This window comes from Benincasa hispida, chromosome 12 (assembly GCF_009727055.1).
Source record: "Benincasa hispida cultivar B227 chromosome 12, ASM972705v1, whole genome shotgun sequence".
In the NCBI taxonomy this organism is placed as follows: domain Eukaryota; kingdom Viridiplantae; phylum Streptophyta; class Magnoliopsida; order Cucurbitales; family Cucurbitaceae; genus Benincasa; species Benincasa hispida.
In genome coordinates this window covers 49,631,813-49,655,083 of record NC_052360.1, presented here as the reverse complement: position 1 = coordinate 49,655,083, position 23,271 = coordinate 49,631,813, and the positions used below count along the sequence as shown (strand labels likewise).

The 23,271-nt window shown below is 33.7% G+C and overlaps 5 protein-coding genes across 9 annotated transcripts; 2 read left to right on the top strand and 3 right to left on the bottom strand.

Annotated features, from left to right (window-relative positions):
* Positions 1–818: 818 nt before the first annotated feature.
* LOC120067102 (ribosomal RNA-processing protein 14-C-like) lies at positions 819–3,743 on the top strand. Its single transcript, XM_039018514.1, has 2 exons — positions 819–1,025; positions 2,468–3,743. The coding sequence occupies exons 1-2, from the start codon at positions 975–977 to the stop codon at positions 3,500–3,502; spliced, it is 1,086 nt and encodes a 361-aa protein (XP_038874442.1). The 5' UTR covers positions 819–974; the 3' UTR covers positions 3,503–3,743.
* Positions 3,744–4,037: 294 nt separating this feature from the next.
* Positions 4,038–6,780, bottom strand: LOC120067103 (membrane protein PM19L). Of its 2 annotated transcripts, XM_039018516.1 has the most exons (4): positions 6,671–6,780; positions 5,204–5,385; positions 4,579–4,756; positions 4,038–4,487 (listed from the first exon to the last, which is right to left on the bottom strand). In XM_039018516.1, the coding sequence occupies exons 2-4, from the start codon at positions 5,331–5,333 to the stop codon at positions 4,253–4,255; spliced, it is 543 nt and encodes a 180-aa protein (XP_038874444.1). In that variant the 5' UTR covers positions 5,334–5,385; positions 6,671–6,780; the 3' UTR covers positions 4,038–4,252. The 2 variants fall into 2 exon arrangements, with proteins under 2 accessions (XP_038874444.1, XP_038874443.1); XM_039018515.1 differs by lacking the exon at positions 6,671–6,780 and having other exon boundaries at positions 5,204–6,315.
* LOC120067104 lies at positions 5,250–10,979 on the bottom strand. Of its 2 annotated transcripts, XM_039018518.1 has the most exons (5): positions 10,477–10,979; positions 8,355–8,425; positions 7,915–8,050; positions 6,671–6,781; positions 5,250–5,385 (listed from the first exon to the last, which is right to left on the bottom strand). In XM_039018518.1, exons 1-4 carry the CDS (start codon positions 10,631–10,633, stop codon positions 6,675–6,677), a joined length of 471 nt encoding a protein of 156 aa, XP_038874446.1. In that variant the 5' UTR covers positions 10,634–10,979; the 3' UTR covers positions 5,250–5,385; positions 6,671–6,674. The 2 variants fall into 2 exon arrangements, with proteins under 2 accessions (XP_038874446.1, XP_038874445.1); XM_039018517.1 differs by lacking the exon at positions 5,250–5,385 and having other exon boundaries at positions 6,570–6,781; positions 10,477–10,978.
* Positions 10,980–12,816: 1,837 nt separating this feature from the next.
* Positions 12,817–17,191, top strand: LOC120068411 (glutamyl-tRNA(Gln) amidotransferase subunit B, chloroplastic/mitochondrial). Of its 2 annotated transcripts, none has more exons than XM_039020170.1 (9): positions 12,817–13,010; positions 13,213–13,886; positions 14,068–14,277; positions 14,753–14,893; positions 15,000–15,203; positions 15,593–15,790; positions 15,963–16,031; positions 16,544–16,660; positions 16,775–17,191. In XM_039020170.1, exons 2-9 carry the CDS (start codon positions 13,263–13,265, stop codon positions 16,853–16,855), a joined length of 1,644 nt encoding a protein of 547 aa, XP_038876098.1. In that variant the 5' UTR covers positions 12,817–13,010; positions 13,213–13,262; the 3' UTR covers positions 16,856–17,191. The 2 variants fall into 2 exon arrangements, with proteins under 2 accessions (XP_038876098.1, XP_038876097.1); XM_039020169.1 differs by having other exon boundaries at positions 12,818–12,991.
* A 2,489-nt stretch (positions 17,192–19,680) lies between these two features.
* LOC120092591 (auxin-responsive protein IAA13-like) lies at positions 19,681–22,149 on the bottom strand. Of its 2 annotated transcripts, none has more exons than XM_039050725.1 (5): positions 21,525–22,149; positions 21,058–21,365; positions 20,820–20,943; positions 20,231–20,292; positions 19,681–20,149 (listed from the first exon to the last, which is right to left on the bottom strand). In XM_039050725.1, exons 1-5 carry the CDS (start codon positions 21,923–21,925, stop codon positions 20,100–20,102), a joined length of 945 nt encoding a protein of 314 aa, XP_038906653.1. In that variant the 5' UTR covers positions 21,926–22,149; the 3' UTR covers positions 19,681–20,099. The 2 variants fall into 2 exon arrangements, with proteins under 2 accessions (XP_038906653.1, XP_038906654.1); XM_039050726.1 differs by having other exon boundaries at positions 21,058–21,362; positions 21,525–22,147.
* Positions 22,150–23,271: the final 1,122 nt, after the last annotated feature.

Genomic DNA, 23,271 nt, shown 5'->3' with positions numbered 1-23,271 from the left:
CATAATTCTTGCCTTTTATTCCCTTTTTTTTTTTAAGTATTGTAATTAAAGTGTGGAATCGAACCTCTAATCTCGAGGTCGATGGTACGAGCACTATGTCAATTAAGTTACGCTCATATTAGCTTTTAATCCCATCATCTTTTAGTTCCATCTTTTCTGAGATGATTTAACACAGATGCTTGGATCAATGAAAAAGAAGGGGCTTCGCGTTGTTGCACATCAATTTTCACTTCTCTTTCTTTTCGAATTGACATACATGGTTTTAAGGGATTTAAAATATGTAAAAATGAAACTCAATAATCTATAATCTATAATTATAGATGATTAAATAATTTAGAGATAATAATTAAGTTTACTTACTTAAATAATATATATATATATATATATATATAATTTGTAGAGGATCTCAATTCGAAAATCAAATTAAATTTTATGATTTTTTTAAAAAAAATCATCATCAAAATAGGTTTTTTAACAAAAAAAAGTAGCCATACAAGCTATAGATTACAAGATAGTTGGAGGGCAAATGTGAGAGAAGTCACCAATTAGAGAAATTATATATTTTTCAAAGAATTTTTAAGATATACATTTTTCAAAATCACCCTTCCATTTTAGACATTTCCTACCATTTCTCTTTTATTTGAGGGGATTTTTAGAAATAAAAAAATAAGAAACTTTATTGAGACAAGACAACCAAATTTGTAAGAGAACCACAAAAATCTATTAAGGTGTATAAATGATAGAATAGTATATGATAGACAAAATCTTTTCTACTACTTTTGTAAATTATTTGACATTTTTTTCTTCATTACTTAAAATTTTTCTCTAATTATATATGTATATATTTTTAAAAATTACCTTCGTTCACGAGGAGGTCAAAGAAAAGAAATAGCAACAGAGCATCTCCTTTTTAATTTTTTGCCCTAATTTTCCTGCATGTTCAGTTTCGAAGAAAGTAGAAACCGAGGTTGAAGATGACTGCGCCAGATACTGAACCGGAAGTTGCTTCGTCTTCCCAAAGAAAGGTATAATCTTCTCCTCTTTTCTCTTTAATGGCAGAAAACGGCCTTCTCAACTCTATCGCCCTGCGTTTTTGGGGGAGGGTTGACTTTGGTCTTCCGTTTCTTGTGGAATTAATGGCGCCTTGTTAGATTCTGAGGATACAAGTAATTTATTTAGTCGTGTGATGGTGTTTGTTTTATTTAAATTTTGATATTCTTTCTTGGACTGCACTTCATAATCCTTGGAAAGAAAGACAATGCTCATCTTCTCTTACTGATTTTTAGAAATGTTGCTATTCGGTATACATCTTAGATAGATTGTGATTAATCCGATACATTTTGATTTTTTTTTCCCTTCACAGTACTGTGGTAGTAATTGGCATATAGCTCGTTGAAGATATTAGTTTTGTATGTATTTCGGTTCGTTGTTACTCTCGCTTAAAGTTGGAGTGCTCATTTTAGTTTAATTATTTCTATGATGGGGAAATGATGGATTACATGCTCAAGAGACACTGTTTTGCTCTCATCTACTGAGACCATTCCTCGAATCCCATCTTAGTGAGTTACACAAGCTTACGAATCAATCTAACCAACCCAAAATAAGTTAGCATCTTTTCTTAAAAAATGCCTAGTGCCAGCATTTTCCCCCCTCCTCTCTCGCTAGATCAACGATCAGCTCGTCCTCTCGGATTGTGAGTCGAGGAAGTATCAGATAAGCTTATTTATTTCACATCTCACTTGGTCTCTATACCACTTTACATTCATCTCTTCCTCATTTATTTCAACTTGGGATCTCGAGACTGGTTGAATTTTGCTGGTTTCTATTCGTGATTTGAATTCTTAATGTTAATAGACATCGTACATTGGAGCCTTCCCAAGGGGCCATGGTTTTTTAATCTTCTGGTGGACCGTACGTGCAAACTTTTTTAGAAGATAAAAATAGATGTGGTAGTCTGGCAGGCAAGCATACTGAGCCTTTTGCATCTGCTTGTTCATCTCTTGATCTGGGCTCTCTGGTTCTCTCCATCTCTTCTTCTGTTTTCCTTTTCTAGACCATCAGTTCAGTATCACAATCAAACCCAAACCAAAGGGATTACACCCTTATTTATAGCCAGATTGGAAAAACTCTTTTTAGAAGGTAAATTCACCGAATGCTTGTTAACTAACCACAAAAGCTTGGAACTCCATTAATTTGGAGGAATGTGCAAAATCTTCTGTTCAAAGATTGTGCATATGCCTTCTATAAGAAAAAGAAAGAGGTAAAAATTGACTGTTTTATTTATTTATTTATTTATTTTTCCAAAAAATTTACTTTTCTCCATCTGATATATACCTTGTTGACTATTGCTCACTTGTTTTTATGCAAATGAAGGGAAATGAGGTGAAGCATAATTGTTTTCAGATATTTTTTTTTTTTTTCTTTTTACTTATCGTTTCCCTCTTTCTTATTTATTAAATTGTTTCAGGTGAAGAAAAAAAAGCAGAAGACTGTTGCAGCTTCTAATTCTGGCGTAGATCTGAAGTCCATCATCCATAACCATGCATTACTCTTTGACAAATTAGTGGAGCTTATCCCGGTAAGGTTCTATCTACCTAGTGATGAAAAAGGAAAACCTTGGTTTCAGGGCCTTAGCAAGAAAGAAAAGGCTATAGCTAAGAAGGAATCAAAGGAAAACATTAAGAAAGCACGAAGAGATCGTATGGATCCGGAAAAGTCTTCTAAATCAACCGTTGATTTGCTTAAAGAGAGCTTGGAAAATGAAGGTGACGATGATGAAGAAGATGTTAAGCCAATGGCATCTGGGTTCAACGATGACCAGACAGTGACATATGAAGAACTAAGACAACGCCTTCATAAAAAAATTGAGGAATTCCGGGTGAACAGAAATACAGGATGTTCAAATAGGGAAAAGAAGAGAAATGAAAGAAACGAAAGAAGGGAAGTTATCAAGAAGAAACGCAAGAGAGAAATCGACCCTGATGAGAAGAAATCAGCCACCACCCTCTCCAAAGCCGAAATGGAGAGGAATGTAGTTGAGGCTTCCAAGGAGCTTGCATTTGGTCATGTTAAACTAGGAACTGAAGAAGAGCATGGTAAGAATAAGAAGAGAAAACTCTCTAAGTTGAAGGAACTCGAAAAGGCAAAAAAGTTGGAGGAAGCAAAGAAAGATCCTGGAAAGGGCGAGATAATATTGAAGCAGCATTCTTGGAATGCAGCAACAAGCAGAGCTGCTGGGGTTAAAGTTCATGATGATCCACAGCGCCTGATGAAGAGTTTACGGAAGGAAAAGAAACAGCAGCTGAAGAACGTCGAGAAATGGAAAGACAGGATTGAAACCACCCAGAAGATGAAGGCAGAAAGACAACAAAAGAGATCAGAAAACATAGCTCAGAAAATCCATGACAAGAAGATGAAACGGATTGCAAAGAGGGAGAAAAAACTAATGCGCCCTGGGTTCGAAGGTCGCAAGGAAGGTTTCATTAACGAAAGCACTGGATGATGTGAAGAGAAGTAAGTTTCTGCACCAGTTTTGCCTTTTGAGGTTTGAAATTAGTTTAAGGAAATCATTTTAACGTCAAAATATGTAACTATATTCTAAAATCAAATCATTTATTACCCTCGTTCTCTTTTACTCTTGATCAGCATGAGATTGAAGAGTGTATGTCTTGACTAGTAAGCAATTTGGTAATGCTCGAGCGAGAATTTAGTCCACATTAATAAATTTCATAACTTGATACAAACATTGAGATCTAATTAATGCAATCCTTAATACCGTGCTTTTAGATTTAGTTACAAGTTCAATACTGGAATCTTGATTCATAAATGCTTCACGTTGATTGTCCAACCTTTATCCAATCTCCCATAGTCTGATGCATTCAGGTGTTACTGTCTTCAATGGCGTACTGTATTTTATTAATTATCATTGCTGCTTTTTTCATTTCAGTGTTCTGTAGATTTATCATTTTGTTATTAAAACAGCAGTTCATTATAATACCAGTTGCTTACATATATTGGTTCAATGACATGCCCAACCATTGGTCAAACGATGATGATGGATTTGCCTTGCTAAAACATAGCAAAAATATGAAATCACACATCCTTGTTTCTATGTGAAAGATCCCAATCCCTTATTAAACATCCTACATTTACGGTTTTGAAGCAAATTGACAGACCCAGAAACTATGTTCTTACACAGAAAAACAAAACAAGAGAAACAAACCCACCCACTGATCATACACAACCATCTATTCTAGACCACCCTGGTTCCGGCAGTTCCCTTGGGAGGTTCACCGGGAGCCGCTGTTCCTCCGCCCATGCCGTAGTCGGTGTCCCAATAACCAGGGCCGTAGCGGCGGCTGAAGATTCCGGCGTGGAGCAAGAGCAGATACAGAAGCTGAGTGAAAGTCAAGATTATTATGAAAGCTTCCACCACTCTCAGCCTCCACCCTCTGTGACCTCCTATGTTGATTTGCTTACAGGCCAAGCTGTGGAAATGGAAAAGAAACAAAACCAATGATCTTCAAGAGTTTCTCAGTCTAAAGAGAGGAATATTTGTGAAGTTCATAGAAAAGTTACCCGAAAGCCAGAACAGTTACAGCCCAAGTGAGCAAGGAAGTTGATCCCGCTCCGGCGAGGCTGTCGCTCCTCCAAGCTCTGATATGGTAGAGTCCGGCCAGTTTTGATGCCACTCCCAGAACTGCCGTCAGCATTGCAAATGTCAAGAAAAACGGAGTCGCTCCGTTCCCTCCCATACCTTGTGCAGTCCAAAAATAGCCATCGATCAACAAAAACATAAATCTCAAAGGTTCATAGTTCGATTATCGACCAAAAGATTTCGATCTTTATGACACGTGTTATTAGCAATATTTCTCTTTCTATTTCTCTATTATTTATTTTTAGTATTGAAATCCTCAAAATTATGAAACTGATGACATATGATTTAATAATTTTATTAACTACGGTATAGAAACAGATAAAAGCTGTGAATTTATTTGCTTTCCTAAAATGTGAAAAATATCAAAATGTTTTTTTCTTAAAAAAAATCCCAAAAAAGAAATTTTGTTTTTTTTTTTTCAAACAAACCAAGAAATACAAGTATTTAATGTAATAGGGAAAAAATTCAAAACAAGACTTCGACATCAAATATGGATCACCTTACATATTTTCTTATATATTATCACAAAAGAAAAAGGAGACTTACTAGGATGGTAGGTTGTGCCATTGATGTATCTATTAAGACACCAACTAGCAAAACCTATGAGAATCAAATACATAATCAAGTTGATAAACAGCAATGGAGCTGCCATGTTCCTTCCCATAGTTTGAGCCATCTTTCTCTCTCTTTCTCTCTCTCTCTTCCCCCAAAAAAACACCAAGATACACCTTCAAAGATGATGATATTATTACAAACCCAAACAAGAAAGCAGATAAGGCAAAGCTTTTAATACATTCCTGTAACAACCAAAGCTTGTATTAAATAGACATATAAAGAATCACTAAGCTTTGCATATCAGACACGTGTGGACCAACTGTCTTGCATGCTTTCTCATAGGTACACGTGTTAAGACACTTGTCATTGGCCTTCCTTTTGAACTCCTCTCTCAATGAATCTGGAAGTTTTCTGATCCAGTAGGGACTCAAAAAGTGCTTTTGTTTGTGTTCTTTGATATGGCAACAGAAGAAAGAATGTGAGAATTATATGTCTCTTTCTAGCTGGTTGTTTCAATGGGAATAAACATTACTGTGGGAGCTGTGCTGTGAGTTTTTTCTTTACCCAACAATAGAACAGAACTGCTTCTTGTGATGTTTTTCTCCAACTTACTGGAAGGTTTATGATTTGTGTAGACCGTAGATTAGAATGATTTTTATGTTTGGGACAGTGTTATAAATATATTCATTCCACTATATTACTCTTTTTTTATCATGAATTTTTTTAAGGATTAGAATCAACAAGCTAAATTTATGATTGGTCCTCAATGTTTTGTCACATTTTCCATTCTCATCCATGTTCTAGCTATGATGACATGGAATATTACAAATGGTATTGGTGGATAATTTAGTTGGCAAGAAATGTATCCTCTTCATCTTGGTTGATAAACAATTTCATTCTTGTAGTCAGACTATTAACAATAATATATATTTCTGATTAATTATATTTGATTATATCATGAATAAGTCCCCATCAATCTCAAATAGGTGGTAAATAGGTGGTCAATATGGATTGAATCAATTTCCTCTAAATTCTTTATAAAAAATAAGACTCTCATTGATCACTAGACCAATCTTCGATGGTATCTTTATATGATATTCTTTATCTCTTATCTCTTCGAACTCAAACTATAGCAGAATTTCAAAATGTCCATCCCTAATTCAATATCTCTAACATGCTTGATACCTCCCTAGGTTTTAAAAGCTTTTGATTTTGTAATGTTATGATACCTTTTGAAATATAGTAATAATGTGACAGGTAAAACATTATAAATATAATCATATGTTGTACACAAACATTTGTTGTACTAATTTAACATATAGAATAAACTTTGAGCTTCTGAATCAGTCAAACTCTATTTTTGTAAAAGGGCATTCGGATATAAAAAGAGGTATGATGCTTTTCACTTTAGAATCACGTAGACAAGTTTGTTATTGAAGGTACAAAGAAAGTTCATACAGATTTAGAAGTTGTGTTTTCGAGGCTGATAAGAAGAACTCAGTGTCCCATTTTTCTCCATTTCACGTAGTCTTGCTCTTTCCATCTTCCTTTTGCGCCATTCCTCAAGAGCTGTCACAGACCATTCACATTAGACAATGGTTCGCGCGTAAGCAAGGTTCAATCTCGATAGAAATTTTGAGAAATTATATGGAAATTGTTATAATTAATCTATGAAATTTTGATTGTAGCTTAATTAGACTATAATTGACCATTTTTAATTATCATTTCTATAAAGTAAGACAATATTTAGATTTATATTGTAAATGCAAGTATAAATGTCGATGCGAGATAAAGTTTGGGAATATTTTGAGGTGAAATGATGTGAAAATGAAAGTTTTAGATGGTAAAAGAAATGAAACTTATATTACTTTAATTTTGAGGTGGAATGATGTGAAAAATTAGTGGAAAAAGATTGAATGAGGTTAAAAATAAATATAGGTTCTTTTTTGTGGTGTTTTTCAAATTAAATTTCTTTGGAAATAAAAGTTTGGATTGAGAATAAAGTTGAAATTTAAAAGTCGGAGATTGGAAAAAGTAGCAAATTAACAAAGCTTCATCCCATCGTAAATGACATTGACGTGTAATTAGACCATAAAACTAAAAAAATGAACCGAGCTAACCTAACTAATTCTTAAAAAAATCCAAAATTTCTTCGACATTTCGTCAATGTGGAAAAAATGAAATTCTCCCTAAAATTTATTGGGGGGGAGTCAACATCAAACTGATGATTATTGGAGGAAGAAAAGTATCCAAAGTTGAAATGGAATTACTGAAGTGATTAAACTACAAAACCATCCACCAAAGCGAGGCTGAAAAAGCTATCAAATTAGGTTGATAGATATGTTTGATTTTATACTAATTAGATTATAAGTTTAGTCCATGAACTAATGAACTAACCTACTAACTTTTGTGTCTAGACCAGTTTGAATTTTTTTAAAAAAAGAACTAATTGGTAAATTAGATATAAATTTCAATTTTAGGTCTATTAGATCACAAATTAAAAAAGGAAAAAAAAAAAAAGGATAGAGAGATAAAATTTGAAACTGGGAAGTTTCAAGATCAAATTTGAAACTGGGAAGTTTCAAGATCAAATAGACATAAACCTGGACAAAGATAAACCAAACAAATTCAGTAATTTGATTATGGCTGGTTTATAGGAGGGTGGAGCTGGGGGAGAAGATTTCAGCGCAGAAAAGTTGTACCTTTTAAGCTGGAAGCATCATTGAGAGAACGGAAGTCTTTCAATCTTTTAGAAAGATCAATAGCAGCATTCTGCTTGGAGTCTTTGTCTTGTACATCTTCTGTTTCATAATGTGCTTCCTGCTGAATTTCCCTTACCTGAAGAGTGGAGACAATTATGAAAGTTTGAACTTCAACGCAAAAGAAAATTCCAAATGTGCATTGACGCCAGGGTGTAAATTAAAACCAAAAGAAATTAAACCAAATCATCACAGTCAGTTAATTCAAGTTAGAAAGCTTGCTTAGTCTATTTTTCAGTCGTCATCGTTTCTTTCTTCCTTCCTTTTTCTCGAGAGGTTCGGTTTTTATTTTCTTGGAACTACCGTGTCGAGTTGACATTTACTCATGAGACTTACGTCTTATGTTTTGATGGGTTATCTGATATACTTGATGAAGTGCTTACCCTTTTAATCAGCTCCAAAGGTTGCATGGAAAGTCGAATCTCTTCAGATTCCCTAATATATTTGAGCTGATCTGCAGTATGAATTTTCACATGTTACCTAAGTTAGCAATCAGCAACAGCCAAAAAGTAGAGAGCATAATTAAAGGAGGGTAGAACATCAGATTCAGACCACAATTTTTTCCCACAGCAAAGTTCAGATAATAAGTCCCCTTTTAAGCTTAGCAATGTTTCAAATATTAAAAGATTAATCTAAATAATCCCTGAAGTACTGCATAAATTCATTACCAGGTCAAGAGTAATAACAAACAATCAGGGCAAAAGATTATGCTTGTTCTTTCCTTCAAGCTCTTCAGCACTCAAATGGGGAGGAACAGGCAGAGCTGCAGAATTGCTTAAACTATTATGAATTTTTGCTGAAATTGTTGTCTTGCATTACCAGGTCAAGAGTGATAAGAAACAATCGGGGCAAAAAATTAAAAGAAGACAAAAGAACTCGTTATCAATGGGCTGAAGGATGCAATATCCTTATTCATCCACGGTATTGGCAAGCTTATCCTAATAGAAACTTCCCAAAAAACAACACTAGTGAAGAACTTGATATTGTCAAATTTATCCCCAACGATATAGAAGTAAATAGTGACCCAAATTATATGCTAAGAGAACTACCAGACTTTTGAACAAAATTACTGACTATAGCCAGCCACCTTTTAGATTTTCCAAGAATACGTGATGAAATGAAAAATAATCCAATTATACAGAAAACAAAGTAGGTATTGCATCACATAATGGCAAGTTATAAGGTTGATGTGAAATGTAAAGGCATAACAATGGTAGGCAAAGTTTGAAAGGCTTTCGCACTTGGCAAGATAATAGTCCACCATGAGATCCAAACTTGTCCCTTTTAAGAACCTCGATTGCTTAAAGCATGAAAGGAGGAGAATCCGATTTCATTTCCAACTTTTTCTTTTGGAGGGGTGGTCAAGGTTTTAGATCATTGTCTCCCTCTCATCTTTGAGTAAGGTTTCGATCAGTTTGGAAGCAAGCAAGTAAAGAACTTACTATTTTCCCCACTTTCTCTCTCTTTATTTGTGTAAGAAGATATTAGTTTCTATCACAGTCTTCTGAGGTCTCTACCTCTCAAGTAATGAAAGGCAATACAATAGGACACTCTAAATTATTGGAGTATTAAGCATACATAGATATAATGTTCCATTCAATATTAACCTATTTTATAACAGAAGAAATGGGAGTAGAGACTAAAATTTTGATGTTACAATTGTTCTTTCCCAAACCAGATCATCTTCACTCAAATGTTACAATGTAAGAAAATTTAACCCAAAATGCAAGATTCAAGAACAAAAAATCCCAGGTACAAACGCTACTTGACAGAGGTGGAATTTTCAGGAAAGCAAAACGTGCAAATAACAGAGGTTGCCAACAAGTCTTAGACACCAACGTTCTTTTCTTTTTCTTTCACCTCACTCCCAAAGTTCTTTCCTAAACATTTCCTTTTCATATTATCGACGAAAGTTGTTTCTTGCTCCAAAAAAAAGTCCTAGATACCAATTTTGGACTAATGATAATTAAAACAACAGGTGCCATTGCTAACTAAAAATTTCAGGTGCTTATGATATTTGAGAGTCTGGACTTTCCAGGATATCCAAAATTGCAATAATGAGGTATCCGATCCACCTCAAATACAGATCTTTGGTGATTTACAATGACAGCTAGGGAAGGTCAAAGTGATTTGAGCACAACAGTGGAAAGTAAATGTTGGGAACTTGGAAGGAGACGAGTTTCATCATCTTGATAGTTCAAGTTCACAACTGTCATCATCCTTAGATTTTAGCTAACTGGGTTTAAGGATTACCATTTTAAGTCCTCAAAGATGCAATTTCTTGTTTCCTGGTGGTACATATATGACACCTTAATCCTCAACTAATCAATCGCCAACAAGCAATATGCAGTTCAAACAACCACTTTATCATATCGTGGAATCAAAACTCAAAGCTAAGGAAAATCCCACCTAATTCCATTAAACCTCCAACAAATATTTCGATTACTTCACATTGAATCTACAAACAGAAATTGAGAGAAGTAAAGAGGAGGAGAGAAGACAAACCCAAATTGAGATTTGTTGAAGAGGGTCTGTTGCGGGAAGAAGCAGCAGATAAAAAACCCTGAAGCAGAAGAAAAACAGCCACTAGGTTCAACAAGCACAAAGCTATGGTCGCATTCCTAAACGAGAATCTCAATCTCCATGACTGTTGAACCTCCATTTTCTTCTTCTATGGATACACACAATGGATATTCCCTTTGCTTTCCCAAATACCATTCAGCTGTTTACATCGAAGCCGAAGAAACTAGAAGTAACACCAGAGAATTCTGCGGCTGATGATGGCGATGATTTTCAAAAATCAAGAAAATCAGTTTGTGGGTAATTGGGGAAAATGGGAAGAGATTCGTATAAAAGATCTTAATCAAGGGAAATTCTTCAACTCAATCCCACTTTCAACTGCTCTCTCTCTCTTCAGCTTTGGCTTTTTCTTTTTAGAGTACAAATGAGGTGTGGTTCTTTGGTAACAAGTAACAACTACTTTGATTTTGCCATGGCAACTACTTCAAAAAAATGTGAGTTATGCAGATTTAATCGTCAAGAGAATAGTACTACATCTACATGTTAATTAATATTCGAAAATTGTAAACTAAAAATATAGTTATTAATCAATCAACATCAATTTGTCCCTAAACTTTTTATAAGTCTCCAAACTTTCTATTTTGTGTCTCGAACTTAAATCTCTGACATTCTAGTCGAAAATATGAGTGTCCGAAAAACTTGATATTCAAAAAAACAAGATTACCCTAATTCAATTTTTACCATTTAGGTTCAAATAAATGGAACTTTTACGAGTCAAAGTTGGTTCATAGATTTATCTAAACGATTCAAAACTAACCTTGTTTATTCCAAAAAGTTTTCTTTATTTTTTTACTTACAGTATATTATATATACATGTATTTATTTTGATCTTATTTAACTTCATGGATGTTTTTGAATTATTTATTCTCATTTTATTTAGAAGAACTTTTAAAAACTTTTTTAATCACTTGAAATCTACTTTTCATCATATAAATTGAAATTTAGATGGTTATCTTATTTCAATATTTAAAAATAATTAAATAAATGATTTATCTTTTTTTTTTTTCGAGAAAATGAATAAATGATAAAAACAATTCGAACAAACTCAACCCAAATATTTGATTGTTTGGTTGGGTTAGATTCATTATTTAATAGGACTTTCTACACACATATCCTAAATAAATATGTTTAATTATCAATTGTCTAAACTTTTCTATCTTTTACATTAATAGCCTAATGGATTACTATTTTACCAAAAGTATGGGTCAATTTACTTTTTTGGCCCTCCTTACCATTTATTTTTAATATATATATATATATATATATGATCATAATAGTAATAATACCAAAAGAAGTAAGTTTCTAACTTCCCAAAACAGTTTTCTTTTCAAAACCTACCCAAATATCAAAAGTCTCTAAAAAATACGAAAATTATTGTCCATATAAATAAAAACAAAAATCGACTAGAAACTTCGGAAGAGAAAACACGATATATTTGATAAACACCAATATATATTTGAATTTTCTAAAAATAAATAAGGATATATTTGATTTGATAAGTACATGAACAAGACAATTTTTACCATATATCACCCAACAATATATGCGATGTATATTTACATTTTCCAATATACCAAAAAATAAACTATAGGATATGCGGTATTTTCTAGCAAAATGTAGTATATTCGACATATTCTTGAAACTTCAATTGAGAAATGATCATTTTTTTAGCTTGGAATATATAATAAAATAAATGAAATACTCTAAATTAAAGGAAACATTAATCTAAAATATCAGGCATTAAATGAATATCAACTAAAATTGATAATTAAGGTAATAATTAAATATTTCAAAATTTTATTGATGAGGGATGATGTAATTAATTATATTTTTAAAAATAAAATCGTTATATAATTAATATTAAAGTAAAAGAAAAATGATATATACTTATTTTAAGATATTATAAAATTAAAAAATGAGAGAGAATATCAAAAGATTAAAAATGTCCCCAAATGTTTTAAAATCTAATTATAAAATATTACTGAATTTTAGGACATTTGTAAAATATTAGTTATATAATATACTAATTTCATAAATCTTTTTATTTAATAAAGTTGTTTGAAATGAAAAAATTTATCGAATAATTAGATTAGATCTAGAATCTTTCATAATTCTATCAATTCAATCCACAAATATTTAAGTTAGATAATAGAAATTAAATTGTTACAAATTTAAAAGAGGTTGAGTTAGTATATTATTATTAAGTAATTTGTTAAATTCGTAAGTATATGAACTAGTTAGGGGAAAATGAAAAATTTTACCTCGAACCCATGTAGAGTCTATTTCCCTTTTATCTGAAACGGCAGCAACTGAACGGATGACTGGGTGGCTCCCTTTGTGTTTCAGTAATCAGTAAGATAGAGTGGCCGATGTTTCTTTGAGTGAACCACCTCGTCGAAACTCCGGACGTTGGTCACGCCGGCGGCAGGTTTTCATTTGGGTTAGTCTAAAAATTACAAGTAACCGTCTAGATTTCTCTAATCACCCCCTTTTTTTCCCTTCTGTTCGATGGTTGCTTCTTAAATTTGATTTCAATTGACTTTGACATTTGAAATTTTCATGGGTTTCTTCATTTTAGCTGTTTTAGTTGTGATTTTTAAGTTGCTTTCAATTCCCATTGTTTTTGTCTTGTTCCTGATGCATTCTTTCAATGTTTTGCAGCTGTGTTTTTTAAACTGTTTGATGCTGGAAGAATATTAGGGACTACAAAAATGGCATTTGCAGGAGTAAGATGCATCCGAACTCAACCATTGTTGTTTCATCCTGCTGCTTTGTTTACCAGAAGGAAGAGAGTTTTGTATTTCTCTGTGAAAGCCTCACAAGCCCAAACAGCAACTCAAGAGAAGCAAAGACCCACAGCAATTTCACCACATTTTGATAAACAGATTATTGATAAAATTTCCAAGGATTATGAAGCAATTATTGGTATTGAAACCCATGTTCAGCTCTCCACTCTCACCAAAGCCTTCTGTAGCTGCCCTTATAATTATGGTTCTTCGCCAAACACTAATATCTGCCCTATATGCATGGGGCTTCCTGGTGCCTTGCCTGTTTTGAACTCAAAAGTCATTGAGTCTGCAGTGAAATTGGGTCTTGCACTAAACTGTAGTTTATCTTTTAACTCAAAATTTGATAGGAAACAATACTTTTACCCTGACCTTCCCAAGGGCTATCAAATATCTCAGTTTGATGTCCCAATTGCAAGTGGTGGTTATATTGATCTTGATCTTCCTATTGAGTATGGTGGTGGGCATAGACGGTTTGGTATCACCAGGGTTCACATGGAAGAGGATGCAGGAAAGCTGCTTCACTCTGAAAGTGGAAGCTACTCTCAGGAAATGATTTTGCATCCCTCATCTCATGTTTATATGATCTTATTCCAAACAAATATTTTAGCATATGGTCTTAACATAGCTGTATTTGATCAATTTTGTGGCCAGTTTCAATATATGAATTTAATAAATTTTGGTAATATATTTCCTTGGCTGCGATTTTGATTGTCTAAGTTATTTGCAGGTTGACTTGAACAGAGCAGGAGTGCCCTTGCTTGAGATTGTTTCTGAACCTGACATGAGGACTGGGATTGAAGCTGCAGAGTATGCGGCAGAATTACAGAGGTTGGTTCGATATTTGGGTGTAAGTAATGGAAATATGCAAGAAGGTTCTCTACGGTGTGATGTGAATGTCTCGGTTCGTCCTATTGGGCAGTCACAGTTTGGAACAAAGGTAGCTTAGTTCTCTTACAAGTATCATTTTTGTGCAGTAGTCGGTAATTGGAAGACACTTGTTTTATGATTTGGTATGTAGTCCTCATTAGCATGACTGCAAGAATATAGTTGAATCCCTACAAGTTTTAGAAGCATGTTTGTTATTTGTATTGGATGTCCTTAAAGGGACTCGATCAACATCTTTTTCCCTTTCATAAGTTTTAGTTGGATGGGTGGTTGATGATCAATTATTCTTAGCTTCTTAAATAATAGTTAATTGTTGAAGTTCGTTAGATGGTGAGCAGTTGTTGGAAAGGACTATTTGTGAAGGGGTAGACCAAATGTGAGGGTAAGAAGAATTTACTCGAGAGTAGGAGAAAGTAGAAATGCAGGATCTTTTAATTTTCAAGTTTATATTCTTTCTTTTGACGAAGGACCAACTAATTGTTTTGTGTAGTCTCATTATATATTTAGTCGCTCTCATTCATTTTCAGGTGGAGATAAAAAACTTGAACTCATTTTCATCAGTGAGCAGAGCAATTGATTTTGAAATTTCAAGACAAGTGCTTCTCCATAGTCAAGGCCAAAGTGATCAAATTGTACAGGAAACCAGACTCTGGGAAGAGGGTGCTCAGGTATTTCTTAAGTTTTCGTACGCTATCTATTAATCATCAGGCATAACTTATGATGATTTTTTCTATTCTTGTCCACTCATGTGCTTACCTGTGTATCATTGCTTAGAAAACAATTACAATGAGGAAAAAGGAAGGACTTTCTGATTATCGATATTTTCCAGAGCCTGATCTTCCAGAAGTCATCCTCACAAAAGAATATGTTGATAATATCCGTGATTCTTTGCCCGAACTTCCAGAAATGAAGCGTAGAAGATATGAGAGTATGGGCCTGAGCATGCAGGATGTGCTTTTCCTGGCAAACGACATTAGTGTGAGTTACTTGAGAATTTATACACACTCAGTAAGTTGGTTTTGGGTATTGCAATGTAACTATGTTGTAAAAGGGAATTGAAGGTAAGGATAAATATAAAGTTTTTTTCTATGCCAACCATTTGATTAAGACTTATTACACCTTGTAGAAATAAGGCAGAACAATACCTATGATAGGGAAAGATTTCTGGCTTCAAAAGAAATTTTTTGAAAGGGAGCAAACTTCCGCAGCAAATAGAGGCAAAAGAATTACTTTTTAGTTGAATTAGAAGGAATGCCCCTACGTTTTATCTCTTCTATTGGTTTTACTTTTGTGTGCTTGAGTTCTAAAAAATTATAAGGAAAACAAGCCAACGTTCATAGCATAATTTTTGCTGCATGACATCGTAGGTGGCTGAGTTTTTTGATGCAACTATCGCAAGAGGGGCTGAAGTCAAGCTGGCTACCAATTGGATAATGGGCGATATTGCTGCCTACATGAAAAATGAGAAGTTGACTATAAACGACATAAAGCTCACTCCCCAAGAGCTTGCTGAATTGATCGCTTCAATAAAAGGCGGTACCATTAGTGGAAAGATCGGGAAAGAGGTAAATTTTGCTTCTTGCATATGGGCTTCTTGAAAATGTTTTTCAAAGTGTGACTGGCACCTTAAATTTGATGATTGATTGCAATCTAATTATAACATCTTTTCGTTTTAATAAGATGACAGATTTTCATTAGCTGTCTTATTGATGCATTTTCTTTTCATATGCTGTATAGATTCTTTTCGAGTTGCTAGCTAAAGGTGGAACTGTAAAGGGGCTGATTGAAGAAAAGGATTTGGTTCAGGCAAGTTCTTTATTATCAAATGATGATTGTCAATTATTTTTTAGTATGAATATTTTCCCTTGGCTCAAAGTATCTTTCATGTTAAATGTTAACTGAGAGATTGCCTTATTGAGTGGCTAAATTGATTGCTTTTTGGACTTTTAACTGTGTCTGGCTAGAGAACAAGTTAAGCACTTCTACTCAAGAATAATTCATATTGTGTAGCATTGCTTAATGGTCTATTTCAGCTCAGTTTAGCTCAAAAGATTGCAAAGCACCTCAGCAAGGGTTATATAGTTCAATAAACAAGAGCCTAAGAGAAATTTACTATGATACAAGTTTGAGCTTTTTTACTGCCAGCTCTATTCATTCTAGATCTTGTTGTGGGGTTGGGGGAAGCTAGGATAGCTTAGACTAATTGTTGAAAGGAATAAAACCAATGGATAGCTGGTTTATAGTTTACTTGATAATGACAATAGGACACGAATAATTAACCGCAGTGATCATTGATTCTGGCTGTTTTGTGATGGCAGATTGCAGATCCTGCTGAGATAGAAAAAATGGTGGAAAAAGTATTGGCAGAGAATCCGAAGCAGCTCGAGCAATACCGTGGGGGCAAAACCAAGTTGCAAGGCTTTTTTGCTGGCCAGGTCAAGGCGAAGCCTAATTGAAACTTGATTTATCACCATCGCAAACCCGCCCTCGCTGATTCTCGTTCTTCCTCGTCGCGTTTGTTTACTGAAACAATAATCTTTTTTTTGCAGGTAATGAAAGCATCCAAAGGAAAAGCAAATCCAGGGCTTTTAAACAAGATCCTCTTGGAGAAACTGAATGCCAAAAGCTGATGATGCGGGTTGCTCGAGTCGAGTGACTGTGTAAATTATTGGAGCATATTTTGGTCTTGTTCTTTCCTTCAAGCTCTTCAGCACTCAAATGGTGAGAACAGGAAGAGCTGCAGAATTGCTTAAACTATTATGATTTTTTTACTGAAATTGTTGTCTTACATTATTTGGTGACATTTTCACACCCTCTATTTTCACTCCCATTCACTTAGCTGAAATAAATTAGAGAAGATAGAAGTATAATTTTAGGACAAAATACATCTGGATCCTTGTAGTATGGAATTGGTTTCTAATCAGTGCCTAAAGTTTCAATATATTCAATCCTTTAGTTTGTACAATATGCTGACATGACCCCAGTCTCACTTCCCACTACCTATTTTAACATGAGAGTGATTAGCATGAACATGCTCTCTCTCTCTCTCTCTCTCTCTCAATCTTTTAATGAGTATTAATCTTATTTTGGAAAAGAAAAAACTTGATCTGTCAATTTGTACCTTAAACTAAGACAAATTTACAAAATTTAACTTCGAATTTTAAGAAGTATTGCAATATCAAATCCCTAGGGACGTTTAGGGCATGTAGTGAAGTTGCGTTTGTATGGAGAGTTATTTAGTTTATGTTTGGAGTGTAAGTTATTTAATCTAGAATTACAAAGTCTATGTTAAGGTGCAAAATTGTTTAATCTAGATTATAAAATATATTTACGATCCGAAGTTTTTTTGTGCTGGAATTTATGGATTTTGACAATATTATTTCAGGATTAATTTGTGCATTTATCAGTTTTCTTTCGTGAAACTTTTAATTGAATTTATGAAGTTTTCAAGTCTGTTTTTTCCCCTTTTTGGTTAAAATTAGTAGGCTAACGATTGCAACATTTAATCAAGTTTAGGGACTATTTTGATGAAACCAAAAGTTTGGAGTTCAAATTGATTGATACTAGAATTTATTGTTAAGCAATACATACAAAATTTTGTAGTAAAAGGAGTCATTGCAAGTGGTTGTTACATTGATTTCTTTTTCCCCATTTTTTTTATAGAGGTTTTGATCTATGTCAACATCTGCTTCTCACACTAGTAAATAAAAGTTTACATTTTTAACAGCTTTTTTTAGATTGTTTCTTTTTTTTAAAAAAAAAATAATTTACAACAAGTTAATAGTATTTTATGTTCTGCTTAGAGATCAAAATAGAAAGTTTAAGAATTTAGATGAATTAATCAATTATGAAAATAAATTCTAATACTCCATTTTAGGTTATTGAATTATAAAGTAGGGTGGAATTTATTTTCTATCAAAAAAGTTATTTAATTAATGTCTCCCCATCATGGACTTGCTTGCAATTCTCTAAAAATGGGGTTGAAAAAGTTTCCAACATTTTGTTCCAATTTCCAATGACATCATTTTTTGTCACATTTAAAGTGGCCATTCATAATATAAGGTTTTTCTTTTATTTCCATTAAATTTGAACAAAATTTTCTTTCCCTTTTTGAAGTCTTTTGTAAATAAGGACAGGCGAGAAATGTAATTTAAAATAATTTAGGACAAAATACATTCTTGGTCCGTGAGATTTAAGATAGATGTTTATTTGGTCTGTGAAGTTTCAAAATGGACACTCTTAATTTCTGAAGTTTGAAAAAATGTTTTAATTAAATGGTACCTAAAGTTATTGACCGTTAGTTAACTAATAGAAAGATAATGTGGCTTGGTTGAGATGTCACCGATAACTTTTATTAATTTTTATATTAAACTAAATTTATGTAAAACTAGAGTTGCATAAGACATTAAATGCACAAACATATGACTAAACTACTCATAATTAAATGGCCTAAGAACACAAAACCCTTAATTAAATCTCAAAAAGAAGCTACCTTAAGTGAAGGAAAGGAATTTAATATGCAGAAACGAGTTTTGAATTTGATGGAGTTTCAAATTATCAATGGAGAAGATAAATAAAAAATAAATAAATAATGTCGAATGAATTTAATTTAATATAAAAACTAACGAAAGTTGCCACCTCAACTAAAAAGTATCACCTTAACCACACCACAATCTTTCCGTTAGTCAACTAAGAGTCAATAACTTTCAGGACTATTTAAAACGTTTCTTCAAATCTCATAACCAAATAGACACCTCAAATCTCAACACTTACATTTTGCCCAAAAATTTAAAACAATCATGATACTCACAACATTTAAAAACTAATTTCTTCCATTTTCTAAAAACAAAATTCCAAATTTGGATTATTCTAAACCAAGAAGGATAATATATATATAATCTCTTTTCAAAAGATTTGTGAAATTGTAAATGAATAATAGAGAAGGGCAAGATCCATGATATATAAGAGGAAATAATTATCTAAAATATTTTAGGTGAAACCAAATGTAAAATCCTTTTTTAATGTGTGAGTATCTGAACATTTGGTGTTAATCAAACTCATAAGATATCGAATCCTAGATAGTTGGTCATATGAATAGAATCCATGGCCTTTTAGTCCTTCATCAAAAAAAACATTTTGTTAGGCTAGTTGATTTAATCCATATCATGCAAACTATTATCTTTATTATTTTTAAGTTTAAGCTAAATTTCTATTTACTTTTGATTTCAATAAGTTACACTCTTATATCATCAAAAAGGCTAAATGTCTTTTCTGCCCTTGAAGTTTAACTTAAAATTCTTTGTATTCCAGGTTTCAAAAATTTTGACCCAACCATATGCTCTTAACTCTTGAGAAAATAACAAAATTGCTCTACAAACATAAACAATTACCCATCAATGAGGAAAACCAACCAAAAATTAGCAACAATAATAACTTGAAAGCCACAAACTTCTCATTTAGCAGAAAATTGCAACAAACTCAACTCCATAGATATCAATCAAAGTGTTTTCCTTTATGTACAGTATGAGAAAGCATCCACCCAAAGTATACACTTCTGTATAGTAACCACTCTATAATAAGTGATTTTAAGGGCTAAAATCATATGGCCTGTAAAACCCAAAAAGAGAGAGAGAGAGAGAGAGAGAGAGAAAACTAAGGCCAGCAAGAAGAGAACCAGCTTTGAAACACTTCAAAATCCCAAAAGACCAAAAATAAAGCCAACAATAAAGCAAAAAAGTAGATGTAAATGTAAATCTTTCAACAGCAATCCATTTCTCATTGTCTTGATCTCTACTTCTGTTCTGTAGTCAAACTGTGCATTTTTTTCGGGTTCGGGTAGATCTAGGATGTACTTGAGACAGACAGTAGTGTTTTTCAGATAGGCTTGCTCCTTTGTATCATTTTCTTGTCTTGAGATCTTGGTGCTGCAATGAAGCCAGCTAGGTTTAGGAAACATGTGAAATGAGGAGAAAATATGAAGTTGAGTGCAAGAACTTATCGACTACCTAGTCCGTTGGCTTCAGATGTCCTCATTATGCGAAGTCTTCGAACAGAGCTTACGAACATCCTAATCAATGAAAATCATGAACTTAAGAAATGACACAAAAGAGCGAAGTTGAATCAAAAGTACGGTCATCTGTCTCCGATTTCAGTCTATGGAATTAGAGATGATCCCAACCTTTTTTCCATTTGAAAACATAGCAGGACTTTAAAAACAAGAGCCAATAGTGCATTGATCTAGTTAATCAAGATCCTCTATGTATATGGATGCTCTAAAATCTGGAACTGTTTTGGAACTCATCTTCCTCAATTGACTAGATTGCATCTCATGAATCAAAAGGGAATTTAATATGCCAAGTAGCCCAAATCTTTTTCATAAAACTAGCTAAGCCTTTTCTCCTTTCTTAAAAAAGTTTGCAAGATTTTAGAACCAAGAGTCAAGATTGGGGATCGATATAGCCAATTATAATCAAACATAACTAGATTCTCTTAGATCTCATCTATCTTCTTTTGCCCACAAAATTCAATCATCTATGTTATTTCTATAATACTAGCACATAGATATTTGACCTAAACAACGTGTAAACAACATACCCCCAAGGGACATCTCCAACCAACATCCAATCTCCCTCTCTATCTTCATATGTGAGCACAAACTCAGAGGATCCATCCAGAAGCTTAGACAGTTTCCTTGCTTGTTCTTTGTCTCCACTTTGCCCTGGGAAACACCATGACAACATAAACAAATCAAACGAAAAAAATGAAGATTTTTGGTCCCAAGCTTCTTAATGAACTGTTGAAGCTGAAATTCCAAACTAAGACGAAAACTAACCATTGGAAATGGAGGCTCCTGCAGACCTGAAAAACATGTCCTCCAACATCAGGGCGAAAGTCTCATAGCAAGAATGGGCATTGAGATCCACTTTCCTCCCTATCACAACCCCATCCACATTCACTTTAACAAATCCCAAGTGCCCTTTTCCATCAACATCACATGTTTTGTTCTTCAAAGTGTCCTCAGACTGATCTTTCTTCTCCTCACAGACAACATCATCTTCCTCAGCCCTAGCTGTCTTAGCTTGGTTCACCAAGCTGTTCATCCTGTATGTTCTAATGGGTGGCCATCCCACAACCTGACTGCTTCCATTTTTTAACACAGATTTACAACAAGCTCATCAGAAAACTCCCATAAATGACAAAACACATATCAATTCCAGAGGAAAAAAAAAAAGGAGTCAACAGATTCTCAAGTTTAGGTAGCTATAAAAACAAACAATAAGAGGGGGAATCAGAACTAACTTGAGAGCAGTGGGGGAACCTCCTTCATTAGGAGCAGAGTCAGCAGCTCGTTTAGTCCCAGAAAAAGAACCATTAGCCTCTCTTCCATGGAAACGAGAAGAGGAAGAGGAAGAAGAAGAAGTAGAAGAAGAGCCACAATGAACAGGGAAATCCTGGGCAGTCAAAATCCGACCACGCTCACCCCAAATACCACCATTAACCTTGCCGCCCCCGCCAAGTGCTAAACCAAGGCCCAATTCGAGGTCAGAGGAGGCAGGAGAGGGAGAGGAGTGAATCGGAATGTTACCCACAAAATCTTTGTGAAGAATGTCGATTGTGGAAGGATTGGGGTCATTAATGGCGGACCCAGAAACCGACCCACCAAGTGGAGAAGGGCGGAAAAGGCCCAAAGTAGATTCCATGGAGGAAAATGGGATTAGAAAAGAGGGAAAGTTTTAGAGAACCGTAAATGGAATGGAAGAGAAGGGGATTAAAGAGGGTATTGAAGAAGAAAAGGGAAGTGTTACGCCATGGATTGGATTGAAGCAGAGCAGAGAGAAGGGAAGTGATGGGGTCAGGATGTCTGGTGGTGCGCCTACCACTCATACCAGTAATCCATGCTTCCTCTTTTTTCCCGACAACAATCATATTCCTCTAATCTAATTAAAATATTTCAATGAGTTGTTGTGCACCCGAGGAGCAGAAACTTCGATATCAATAAAATATAATATTACAAATTTTGTTGTAAAGTCGAAGAATATAACGAAAATATGGATATCGATAAAATATAATATTAAAATAAATATAATATAACATTAAAATAAATTAAATAAAATATAAAATAAGAAATTTCTCTAAATTCTCTACTTTCTTCAATTTTCATGAATTTTGTCCAATGTTTGTCTTTTAAAACCTACTAAAGGTCTCTATTTATAGACAATTTGGCAAGTGAAAGTGGATTACATAGACACTAATAATATGTAATCTTGAGACACATGGACAACACATGGGTAATGAATGTGTGACACATGGTTAATGAACAATAATAATAGGCATCTACATTACACCTAATTTAACATATTTATAATACTCTCCCTTAGATATCCATTATATATGAAATATGTCTCGTTAAAATCTTATTAGGAAAAAACTCATTGGTAAAAATCTAAGTGAAGGAAAAAGAGTACATATTTCATATGATATGATACACTTAAAAATAATACAATATATTTACTCCCCCTCATGGAAACATCACTTGAGATTTTCGAGATTTTCGAGTCGCTGCATTCTAATGTTGTACACCAATTTTTCAAAGGTTACGGTTGGTAATGATTTTGTAAATAAGTTTGTCAGGTTATCCTTCGAACAGATTTGTTGTACAGTGATGTCACTATTTTCTTCAAGATCATGAGTATAGAAAAGCTATGGTGAAATATGTTTTGTTTAATTTCCTTTAATATATCTTTATTTGATTTGGGATATACATGTTGTGTTATCTTCGTATAATATCGTTGAAAGATTTTTACTAGAAGGCAAACCACATGTTTCATGAATGTGCTGAGTCATTGATCTTAGCCATACACATTCTCTATTAGCCTCAAGAATTGCAAAAATTTCAGCATGATTTGAGGAAGTGGTTATTATGGTTGTTTAACTAATAGCCATGATATAGCAGTTCCTCCACATGTTTGAGATCTAGCTTTGTATGGAGCAGATAAATATCCATAATCTGCATAGCCAACTAGATCAAAATTTGATTTATTTGAAT